The sequence below is a fragment of the Hylobates moloch genome, unplaced genomic scaffold (genome assembly GCF_009828535.3).
Source record: "Hylobates moloch isolate HMO894 unplaced genomic scaffold, HMol_V3 SCAFFOLD_16, whole genome shotgun sequence".
NCBI classification, from domain to species: Eukaryota; Metazoa; Chordata; class Mammalia; order Primates; family Hylobatidae; genus Hylobates; species Hylobates moloch.
In genome coordinates, this window is record NW_026652291.1 from 10,159,886 (window position 1) to 10,171,911 (window position 12,026).

Below are 12,026 nucleotides of genomic sequence, written 5' to 3' on the forward strand. Positions count from 1 at the left end.
CCTAAAAGCTGGGCTCGTCCTGCACTCTGCAGCATCTTGACCATGAGGGCCTCACTTTTCTGAGTGACCAGCTCTTGCCCCTGCACTCCTTGGCAGTCAGACATCCATGAAGCCACAACCTGGCCAGTCCCTCCAGAATTTAGAAAATATTTTCTTGGCCACTTTGAAGGACATTGTAGCAGAGAAGTCCATTAGGCATTTGGACTTGTGAGACTGACCTTCATGTGATACTGATGGCGATAGTGATGGTGATGAAATTGATGATGAAATAAAAGGAGGAGGAGGAAGAGGGGGAGAAAAGGGAAGGGGAGACGGAGGAAAAGGAAGAGAGGGGCCGGGTGCAGTGGCTCACACCTATAATCCCAGCACTTTGGGAGGCCGAGGAGGGTGAATCATGAGGGCAGGATTCAAGACCAGCATGGCCAACATGTTGAAACCCCATCTCTACTAAAAATACAAAAAAATTAGCTGGGCATGGTGGCAGGCGCCTGTAATCCCAGCTACCCGGGAGGCTGTGGGAGAGAATTGCTTGAACCTGGGAGGTGGAGGTTGCAGTGAGCTGAGATCGCGCCACTGAACTCCAGCCTGGGCGACACAGCGAGACTCCATCTCAAAAAAAAAAAAAAGAAAAAGGAAGAGGGGGAGGAGAAAGAGGGAAGAGGGGGAGGCGAAAGAGGAAAAAAGGAAGAAAGACAAGAGGAAGAAGAAAGTGATGATGATGAACTTGATGGTGGTGATGATGGTGATCATGAAGATTTAGATGGTGAAATATTAAGGATGCCTACTAATCATGACAGCAGCTAGTATATACTTACTACGTGCCAGGCTCTGCCTCACTGGATCCTCACGAAAACTCTGTCATGTAGGTGCCATTATTGCCCCATCTGTAGATGAGAAACTTGAGGTTCTGAGAAGTCAAGTGACCTTAGGATTCACAGACAGCACTCTGCTACACCAGGCAAAGATATATGTCACAATGGCAGAGCCTGCAACTGTATTTTCTATTCTTCCTTTCATGCCTTGAATGCTTTGGGAAAACTGCAGAAACCTTGTTTCTGGCAAAACTTACATTAGCCCCATTTCACAGATGAGAACACGGAGACGTACACTGTCATACAGTCAGTTCAGTGCCACCACTGCTCCTGGCATCCTCCTTGTCGCCTGAACCTGGCCCCCACCACCAGAGCCCCCCCCAGCCCACTCACCTGTGCTGTGTTGGTTCCGCAGACTCGGCGGTGGCGAGGACTGGGCTCCCTCTTCCGGAGGGTGTGCTGTGTGGCACTCCCACTGCAGCTGCTTCTGCTGCTGTTCCTCCTCCTGCTGTTCCTGCTCCCAATCAGGGAAGAGGACCGCAGCTGTACCCTGGCCAACAACTTCGCCCGCTCCTTCACGCTCATGCTGCGCTACAATGGCCCACCACCCACCTAACCCACTGGGGCACACAGGTGACTTTCTTCTCCAACCTCCATCAGTCCCAGGGCCCCTCCTGAGGATGCCCACCAGGGAAACTGGAAACAGGGGCAGGCCAAAGACTGCAGAGCTGCATCCGTATCAGTGCTGTGTCAGCGTTCCCAGAACGCACTTACTTTTTATACAGTGTTGTCTTAGTCTATTTATACTAAATGTGTACTACATGTGACTAGAGAATAATGTCTAGAATTTTTATATGATCTGTATGTAAATGCTCAGTATGTATAATTTCATATACGAGGTCTATTTGGAGTTGGGAAAATTCCTAGCAATGTCTCCCTCCACTGGGATTTTGTGGGATTGTTGACTTGGTCTGCAGTCAACCCTAGAAAGCAAGAACAATAACGTGTCACTTTCATGGCAACCTCTTCTCCAAAGCCAATCCCAGAACTCGGATGTAATGAAAGGCCTCTGAGCTGCAACGCGGAAGAGCGGCACAGACCCTCACTTGGCGCCCAGCGACTCTTGCTTTATGCATAATGAGAACAAGTATGCTTGTCTAGTTTTAACAACCACAAAGAGTAGCTGCCACGTATCAGAAGTAGAAATGGCAATGACCAGAGGCAGGTACAGTGACAGCAGTGACAAGTGACAGAGTGATATCAAGGGAGAAAAAGAAGAGCTGCAGAGAGCAGATCCCCCAACTAAGAAAGCACAGCCGCGTGGAGGCATCGCACGCGGGAGCCCTAACCCCAGCTCTCAGCGGCTTCTGATCACACAGACCTATGAGGACTGTCCCTGGTGATGACACCGAGCCCCCATGAAGTGGTGAGATCCTGCTCTGTGTGTTTCATTCAGGGAGAAAGGGAAGAAGACAGGCTTTATTTTTAAGATTTCCATGCAGAATGGTGAGGCACACTCCGTGAGCAGCACCCACTGGCAGTGCCCAGGAAAGATGCGTTTCCTCTGTCGCTCCTGGACTGAGTTTTCATCGTCGAGCGCTCAAGCTGCAGGTGAGAAGGGAAGCATCTGCCATGCCAGGGGCCAGGGATCGAGGGTCCAGGACAGAGGTGAGAGAATCTGCTTTGGAGTTCAGCCTGTCTCAAGGGCTCTCCTTCCCCTTCCCAGAAAAGACTCTGGAGACAGCAGGTCCATGGGGCCAAGAAGGTCCCATATGTGCATCCCCATATGGGACTAGGGCCCAGGCCACCCAAAACCAGGCCCTCTCCAGCCAGGTGTAGGCGAGCCGGGCTCCACGCACCACCTGGGCTGGGGCCGCGGTGACTCCATGTGACTTCCTGAAGCCAGAAACTCATCCCTTCCTTGCCAGGGAATCTGGGATGGTTCCTAAGTGCTTTACAACTGGATCATGTTTTTCCTAAATCAACACTAAATTTTCCCCTTTAAAAAAGTACTTAATGCTCACTTTTTACAAATGGATTTTGTCTGTTCAACTACAAATAGGAGCTTCAGAGGGGATTTCCTCGGACCTTCTATCTGGCTTTGGAATCATAAGGTATTATAGACCCAGAAAGGCCCTTTAAGTAGAGGGGAAACTGAGGCCCTAAGAGGGCCTGACGCCCAGCACCACTGCTGTCTCACACACACTGACCCTTTGCCTTTCACCGTGAGCTCTGCCCTTGGGGACCCCGGCCCTAGGCAACTAGGACATTCACGGGCAGGAAACCCATGCTGCCAAGGAGAGCCCTTGGGGCTGACTCAGAAAGTATACTTTTTTTTTTCTTTTAACTTGCCTGTATTTGTTACAACTTTAAGCAGAATGTGACTTGGGCACTATATTTCCATCCACAAGCCTGGCTCTGAGTTATTATTATTATTGTTATTATAATTATTTTGAGATGGAGTTTCACTCTTTTTGCCCAGGCTGGAGTGCAGTGGTGCAATCTCAGCTCACTGCAACCTCTGCCTCCCAGGTTCAAGCGATTCTCCTGCCTCAGCCTCCCGAATAGCTGGGATTACAGGCATCTGCCACCACGCCAAGCTAATTTTTGTATTTTTTAGTAGAGTTGGGGTTTTACCATGTTGGCCGGGCTGGTCTCGAACTCCTGACCTCAGGTGATCCACCCGCCTCAGCCTCCCAAAGCACTGGCATTACAGGCATGAGCCACCATGCCTGGCCTTTTTATTTTTTTGAACGGCTTTATGATAAGCTGTAGGCTTATAATTATGCTCCTCCAAACAACACTTTTCTTTGGAAAACAAGCCCTGTGGACTCTCCATCCTTCCATGAAGTTCCTTCCCTCAAATTACTTTAGTTTAACTTATTTCTACAGGACTAGTACATGCAGAATTGGCAACTACAGAGGATGAAAAGTTGAAAAAGTAGATCCTACAACTCTGTGACTTGGTTTCCAAATATCTAGAGAAATTTGTGATTTCATGGAAGAAGAGAAAGCACACTTTTCTCCAGGTATCTGGAAATCAAGCCATAGGGCCGTTCTCTGCAGGCGATCACCTTACTGGAAAATCAGGGGCTGAGTGAGACCAGGCAGCCAAGCCCAGATGTCCAGTCCTGGAAGTCAGAGCAGTGGCTGGGGGGGCTTGCCGGGTTTCCACGCTCCTATGTCAGAGGTGAGAAAGCTGAGGCCCAGAATGGGGAAGAAACTGATCCATGGCCACACAGTGAGAGGCAGCAAGGCCAGAGCCCAACTGGCCACCAAGGCCCTCAGGTGGTGCCCTGCTCACTGTGGTGTGATCCCTGCCTGTCGGCAACTACAGGAAAAAAACAGCCACTGGGCATGTGTGCAGCCTGTCACATATACCACATGTTGGGGAAGGAGAAGCTGGAACATGCGGGTGGGGGTGGGAATATCTACCTATATTTTTAAAATTTTGATAATAATGTCATCAAGTCTGCTTGTTTGCATAACTGTTTTTTAAAAAAGAATTGATATTTTCAGTACTTTCATATAAATATACTTGTAATATGACATAACAGCCCAATTACTGGTGCTTCCAAGCACAAGTGCAGTCTCCTTTGCTTAAAGGAGAGCCAGGCAATTATTCTTATGACTTTAGTTTCTAGCCTCTTTAACAGCCATGCAGAGCTTTAAGGTGCTACTTGAGAAAGGTGGCGCTGTGGCACTGTGTGTGTGTGTGTGTGTGTGTGTGTGTCCTCTTCATCTCCAAAATAAAAGGGGTCTTAGAGTTTATAAGAATTGGTACTCTCATCGCCCAACACAGGGTGTATGTGTGTGTGTGTGTGTGTGTGTGTGTGTGTCACAGAGAGAGAGAGAGGAGGGAAGGGGAGGAGGGAGAGAGAACCACCAGTGGGTCGGTTGATGAATTAGTTATCCCTGCTTACCTGTCCCTCCCACCCCTTTCTTTCTTAGCCCGTTCTCTGCTTGTGGAAAGGCAAATGCAGCACCCAGAGGGTGTTTAAAAAGAAAAGCTGGGAGGGGGTGGTATGGGCAGGTACTGACAGCAGACAAGGCCAGGAGACCCTGGGAGGTGCCAAGTGGTGGCGGGACAGAGGGAACACCGACAAGGGAGACAACGCACTCCGTTTGGTGCTTGTGGGTGCGTGACCCCCTTGGGCGGCACCTTGCAGCCTTGCTTTATGTAATTCCCACACTGACACCTGCCCCCAGGGTTTGATACTGTTTTACCCCCACGTTTGAGATGGAACACTGAGGCTTAAAGATATAAAGACCCTTGCTCATGCTGAAGTGGGTCCAAACCCACAACATGGGGCAATGAGGACCCCAAAGCCCAGGCTGGAGGGGGACTTCAGGCTGGTTCTACCAGGTTGCAGTCTCTGTAGCCTCTGGGAATGGAGTTCCCTGGGCAAGCAGGCAGAACTCTCTGCCCATCAGCTGGCCTGGGACATGGCCAGAGCGGAGCATCCATATGTTTCCCTGAGGGGCTGCCCTCAGCTCTGAGATGAGTCACCACCAGCAGCATATTCCCTTGGGCCATCTATCATTATCTTCACATTGCTCACCTGGAAGATGAGCCCCTCTAATGTCTCACGATGAGGTCCTCGGTCATGAATGACAGAACTCCACACCCCCAGTGCCCAGCACAGGATAAGAGCTCCAGCTGTGGTTTGCTGAATTACATTAAAAACCCAAAGGCAAATGTGTCCTGACACCCAACTCCCTTCCAGAGGAAATGGGTCATGGATGACCTGACCCAATTCCATCTCTCAGGCCCTGTTTGCTTCGGGCAGCTGGCTGGAGTTCCCTGCAGGGACCAGGGGTCCAAAGAAGCTTGTCTCCGGGCAGCTTCAGGGGAAGGAACCTGGGGACCCACTGCAGCCTGGGGGCCAAGGAGAATGACAGGCAGAGGGTAGGAAAAGGCCTGAAAGTGGGCAGTTTGTGCTAACTGGGGGTTCCCTAATGGATTTTACTGCTGGCAAACTGGGACCGGTGGCATTATCCTGCCCTGCCTTGCAGGGGTTGGGAGGCTGGGGCTGCCCACAGTTAGGGAGTAAAGAGGGGATCTTATCTCTTTCATTAGACTGGAGCCAGGCCTGACCGGGAGGCCAGGAGGCTTTGCAGAAGCTTTGAGGACCTGCACTTTATGCTGGTCTGGCTGGAGAGGGCGGACAGGGAAGTGGGCCAGAGGGAGTCAAAGGCAAGAGGTGATGTCAGGCTTGATGCACTGAACTGTGTGCTTAAAAGTGGTTAAGATGCTACATTTTATGCTATGTTTATTTTACCACAATTTGAGGGTGAGAGGAGAGAGAGAGAGAGAGTGAGAGCAAAAGAGACAGAGAGAGAGAGAGAAAGAGAAGAGAGAAAAGGAGGAAGGGAGAGGGGGATAGCGAGAGAGGAAAAGAGAATGAGAATGGCAGGCTGTACCTTCATGACTCCCAACTTTCCTCCGAGGACAAGCGCTAGTGGCAAAGCTTTCACTGACCAAAGGCAAGTGAAACAATATGAGGGAACGCCTTGAGTTTTTCTTTCCATAGGATTTATTTCACCCAAACGCTGGCTCTTCATTCTGGGATTATGTCCCTCCTACTTCAAGGGTGCTCAATGGCCTTTAGGGAGTGAGGGATGGGTAAAGGTGGCTCTGTCTTCTTTGATGGTTTCCATTGTGTTTTGGGAGCCCTCATTGGACAAAATAAAAAGTTGCCAACTCTGTGTTGGTTTTGCTCCCCATACAGTATTCTTCCTGGAAAAACATGCCGTCTGAAAGTTTGGGAACCCAGGAGATGGTTGGGAGAAGAGAGCAGCTTGAGGATTGCTTAGTGCAGGAGTCCCCAAGGGAGAGAAGGAAAGAGAAATGAGAAGAGGGACATCGTGGAAATTTGTGGCAACTGGGTTCAGGGGAGGCCAGGAGCTGTGGCCTCTAAAAAAATAAAACTCAGGTGCTCACTGTCCCTGCCTTCCCACTGGCCATTCAGATGCTGTCTGGGGTCTGCAGCTTTCTCTCTCCTGGTTGGTGGGCAGAAGTGCCCTGTGCCTCTTTGCATCTTAATCCAATGCAACGGGCATTCTCCAGCCTGTGCCAGTCTTTGTGCTGGGAGATTTGGGGTGAGCAAAGCCCAGTCCCTGCCCTCAGGGAGCTTGCAGACGAAGAAAAGGGTTTGTGCCATTGAAGATGCCCAGCTGGATTGCAGTCGTTGCCCTTGACTTTGCCCATCTGCCTTTCCAGAGGGGGCAGGCCCACTGTCACAGAAACTGGAAGAGCCACACAGGGGAGACAGTGGGAGAGCTCGGGACAGGGCATGAGAGTGTCTTGCTGCCTCTTGGAGGCCACCATTGTGACTACGAACCATAGCGGGCAGAGGATGTGGGTCAAGGTGGCCAGGGCAGCTGGGCCGGGCAGGGAGAGGACCTGGGCATGGCAGAAGGAGGGGAAAATAGACTGACTCAGCCTCAATAGGTCAGAAGGGTGTTGGGCTGTGCTGGGTCTCAGAACAACACAGTTTGGGAGGCTCCTGGAGGCTTCAAGGGTAGGCCCAAGGCTAAGGCTGTGGATGTTGATTGTCATTTCCATTACTAGCCCAATTATTAGTCTGTCTTCCTGGTAAAAATGTGTGGGTGGAAATGCCAGATTGAGAAGCCCTCCTTTCCCCACTGGGGATCATCTGGGTTGGCGTGTCCATGCTCAAGGATAATCTCTTGCCCTTTCCTGCTCCCTGCCTAGGATTTCTCCCCAGAGGAGAGGAGCTGAGGGACCCCCCAGGGAGGCTGCACCTGTGGCCGTCACCCTGTGATGCCAACGGCTTCCTTGGGTTCTGTAATCAGAGTGTTTTTTCACCGGTGTCTGCAGTGATTGCCAGGAAGCCTCTGTGTCCATAGCTCAGCAGGATCCTGCCCTAATTCCCTCTCTCATGGGGACTCAGCTAATTCTCACCCCAATCTCATTGTCACCAGTCTAGGTCAGCATCGGAGGGAGGTGTGGGCAACTACAGCCCTTGCTGCTTCCAAGACAGACATCAATAGTTGATCACTAACCTTTCCCACTCCCCATTCTCCAGACCAATGGACCTCACAGTCCTCAAAACCACTCCAAGCTGCTGCCAATCAATCTTATTCGTATGTGAGCAAAACCTGTTTGACATCCTTACACCTGTACCAGCCCTCTCAGAAAGCTCTCAATTCTGGCCTCCTTTTCTTTTTTCTTTTTTTGAATTTATGTTAAAATTAGGATGTTCTCAATCAAAAAATCACTTTTCCTTCATCTAGTAATTGAGTGAGACAAACTAGCCCCAGAAAGCAGACCATGGGATGAACTGCCAAGCAGGATTTTTAGGGGGGCAAAATGGATTAGGAAATGCTAAGTTCTCTGTTGAAGGAGGATACGTGGATTTTTTAGGCTGTCAGAGGTGGAGGACTTCCACAGACTATCTTGTTCCAACTTTGTACCCATTTTACAGGTTAGGACTCTGAGACCTCAGCAGTTTTTGTTTGGCCAGTGAGCTCAGGGAGTTAGTTCCAGGAGTGGGGGTCGGTCTCTGCACCCACTGGATGACAGTGTGACACTGCTCAGCGCTAGACAGGGTTGAGTTGGAACTCCGCTGCTGATGGGCTGTGTGACATTGGTCCAGTTCCTTGCCACCTCCCCCCACCTATTGACAAGGAGGGAAGTCAGCCCTGGAGCGTCCAGTGCTCCCTGAAATATTAGGTATCCTAGGAGGGTGCGGGTGGGCTCGCATCTGGAAGAGAAATCCCTAGATTCAGCCACCAGTAACAGAATCCCTCCTGCCCCGACCAACTTTGGCTTAAACCAGTGAGAGACTTTACTTTTCTCTCCTTCTGAGAAGTTTAGATATAGGTGGTTGCTGGCATCGTCTCCTCAGCTTATGGATGTCAGAGCCAAGGCTTTGCAACTGTCATTCCTTTATATCACAGCCACTTCATGGCCCCGGATGCTTGCTGAACCTCCAATTTTTCATCTGGGTTCCAGGCAGGAAGAAGGGGAGTGAGCTAGTGAATCTGCCCTCCTCATTAGGAGCTTTCCCAGAAGCTCCACCAGCCACTTCCATTCTCATCTCATTGGCCAGGACTGTGTCACATGTTTTCCCCACATCTACAAGGAGTCTGGGAACATGCATCCCAAAAAGATGGGGGCTCTTCTAGTAAGAATGAAGGGTAGGGTGGCTTGGAGTGGCACTTAGCTGTCTCTGCTACAGTTGGAGGAAGAAACCGGAGTTCGTCCTGACCCTCCATGCCTTGGCCGTATGTTCCTTGTGCGGAACTTGAAGGCATCATCCTTGCAGTGTGAGAGTGACTTGCCACCACGGCCTGCCACCTGCCTCTCAAGGGACCCTGAGTCCTTCAGGTCTACCCAAAGGCATTGTAGATATTCTTCCTGCAAGGCTTGGGAACCGACAAACAGATCTGCCCTGCTCGCCGGAGTTTTTGTGCAGGAACAGCCCCTCCCGTCTTTGTCCTGGCCGTGAGCACCCAGGGCTAAGCTTTTGAACCCTTTCTTTGTGTTTGGATTCAGCCCAGGCCATGCATATTTGCTTTCATTTCTTCTTGAGCTTGAGGAGCTCCTGGGTGCAAATCTTGGAAAATGAGGATCGCTGAGCCTTTCCAGGCCAGCTCTTTGTTTTCTAGCAGACAATTTAGGCTTTGAAAAGGAAAGTGGGTGTGGGCACCCCACAGGTGGCCCTCATCACCCAATTGCCAGTGCCTGCAGGCTCCTTCAGCAGAGGCCCAGAGTCAAAGAGGACTTAAAACCAGCTGTCGTTTCTCCCTTAGCTTCTATGTACGAGAGAAATGCCTTCTGTTTTTCAAAGTAAGAACAAGGAGGAATTTGTTTCTAAAAGAACATTAAAACACAGGCTCGTGGTCTAAAAGCAAATGGTTCAGCAGGATGTTCAGGGCCTTAAAGCACAGTCAGCAGGACTCAGCATCTCCCAGCGCCTGCTCTCCGGTTGTCATGGTAACATCATCTCCAACCCAACCACCTTGTCCGGCCGAGAGACAGCAATCACAAGGAGGGACCTCGGTTTCCCCCGAGGATCCTGAGCTTCCTTTCTGAAACTCTGGCTTCTGAGCTCAGCAACCAGGAACACCAGGCCAGCCCATCCCCAGCACCTCTGTGGAGATGAGGGACAAAGTCCTACAGCCCCTCTTCCTGTTCTGATGAGAAAGGGAGGGAAGGAAACATACCCCGAGGGCCTGCAATATGGTCATGACACTTTCAAAAAGCCTGTGCTATGGAGTCATGATCAGAAACCAGGTGCAGAAACCAGAGTGTGGAGAGGGTCAGCAGCCTTCCTCAGAGCAGCCAGCTAGGGGGGGAAATGGTAAATTTGGGACTTGTACCCAGGCATGACTGGCTCTGAGCCCAATGCTCCACTCTATGGAATGTTCCCTGGGCCTCAGTTGCTTTCCTTTCCTTGGCAGGCCGCGGGCTGCTGCCACTCTGGCAGCTGGTGAGCTAGCTGGAGGGCGACATTCCAAAGCAGGGCCAGCAAGGCTTTCCTCCTGTGTCCACTCCTGCAGGGAAGTCCGTTAACTCCCACTGCTGATGGGAGATGGCAATACCAGGATGAGGTCCCAGGGGACGGGAGCAGGTACCCACTATCTGTCTACCTTCCCACTGGAAAAGCACGGACAGGCCAGCGCGTGCGGGGGCAGGCAGAGGACAGAGTTGGCTTTGCGCAGTCTCTGCCTGCTGAGCAGCTCCAATTCCTCTCATGGGAGAAACAAGGAGGCAGTCACTTGTGCATGTTCCAGAAGTTTTACTGGGGAGGAGGAAGTGGACAGAGGAAGCTGTGTGTGCATGTGAAGGGGTGGGCAGGGTGGGAGGGATGCACGCGTATGTAAGCATAGCATGTGCGAGTACTACACACACATCTCCATGCAGAAGCACAACTGGGCAGCCCTGGCTTCCAGCGCTGGGCTTCAGCACAACAGACCCCAGCCTGTGGTCTCTCTGAACCCAGGGAGACCGCATCGGGCTCAGGACGTTTTCCCCGAGGTCTAGAGTTTTATGCTTCTCCCTGGCATTCTCCATAAAGAAGGGAAGGTCAGATGACCCCTTAGATCTGTGTCATCTGGGAATTTCCTTGGGCTGGTTTAGACATGATGCCCTCTCTTTTTCTCAGGATAGCAGATAACCTGCTTTGAAAGAGGGCTTAATTCTACAGGTCCTAAATTTTCTCCTTTCTCTCTCTCTTTGTGTGTGTGTGTGTGTGTTAGGAAAAATAGCAAGTGTCCAATACCAGCTTTGGAGGAATGATTATGTTTTCCCTCCATTTCAAGTCCAAAAGACCAGAGCCCTCATTCCAAAGCCTCCCACCCAGATGGATTTTTTAGTTTCATTTGTCATCCATCCCATGGGAGGGCCCCATGTCTCCTCAGAACCCATCCTGGAGGCAGCAGGTGGGGTAGAGTGAGTTTGGCCTGCTCATGAACTCCACCTCTGAGACTGTGAACAAGGAGGTCTGGGGCGATGCTCCCAGATGACGCTGATGATCACATGAGATTGAGTGCTAGGATCACCTTGAGTCCAACCTCTGCATAAATGAGGTTCTCATAAACAAGTTCACTCTACCCTAAGCTAAGTCTATGTGAGCAAACCCCCTTCATCCTTTGTACCTGGAGACCTGGCTACACTAACCTGATATTGACCTGTTTGTGTAGCTGGAATGGTGTGTTTCATGCAGTGTGGACCAAGCAATGGCATGGGGTGTGTGTGTGTGTGTGTGTGTGTGTGTGTGTGTGTCTGTGTGTGTGTGTATGTGTATGCATGCACACTTTTGTGTGTATATGTGCATGTAGATGCTGCATAAATGATTTTTGATGTCAAAGACAACACATTCCATTGTTTCAAATGTTCTATTATGTAAACAATATGCAGAGGGACCATATCTACTCTTGTCATATTATTTGTGATGGTAAAACATGCATTTGCAATAAATTAAGCTTTCTGGGAAGGCAAGCAGTATTGGAGCCAAACGACTGTCTCGGAACATGTGTGTGTTATCTCGGTTCATATCAAGTCCAAAGCTAATGGAGCCTTCCCTGCCATCCAGGGAGGAACACCAGGACCCTGAAGTTTCTTCTTAGTGCTATATTTTAAAGTTGCATTGACGTTTTCCTCCCCTTCCTTTCGTGCAAGTTGGAAGTAGCAGTGTTCTAAAAGATGGTTTGATGTTTTTGCTGTTGTTTTATGTTTTTAAA

The 12,026-nt window shown here is 50.4% G+C and overlaps 1 protein-coding gene and 1 pseudogene across 1 annotated transcript in view; both read left to right on the top strand.

The window, feature by feature from the left end:
- The window catches only part of SYNE3 (spectrin repeat containing nuclear envelope family member 3), a 100,208-nt gene extending 97,553 nt beyond the window's left edge, over nt 1-2,655 (top strand). The window contains exon 18 of the mRNA XM_032180361.2: nt 1,228-2,655. Within this exon, the coding sequence (XP_032036252.1) occupies nt 1,228-1,428 (201 nt within the window). The 3' untranslated portion in view covers nt 1,429-2,655. The remainder of the gene's footprint in view (nt 1-1,227) is intronic.
- Nucleotides 2,656-4,715: 2,060 nt separating this feature from the next.
- Nucleotides 4,716-10,622, top strand: LOC116485106 (putative uncharacterized protein encoded by LINC00341; annotated as a pseudogene).
- The last annotated feature ends 1,404 nt before the right edge of the window (nt 10,623-12,026 follow it).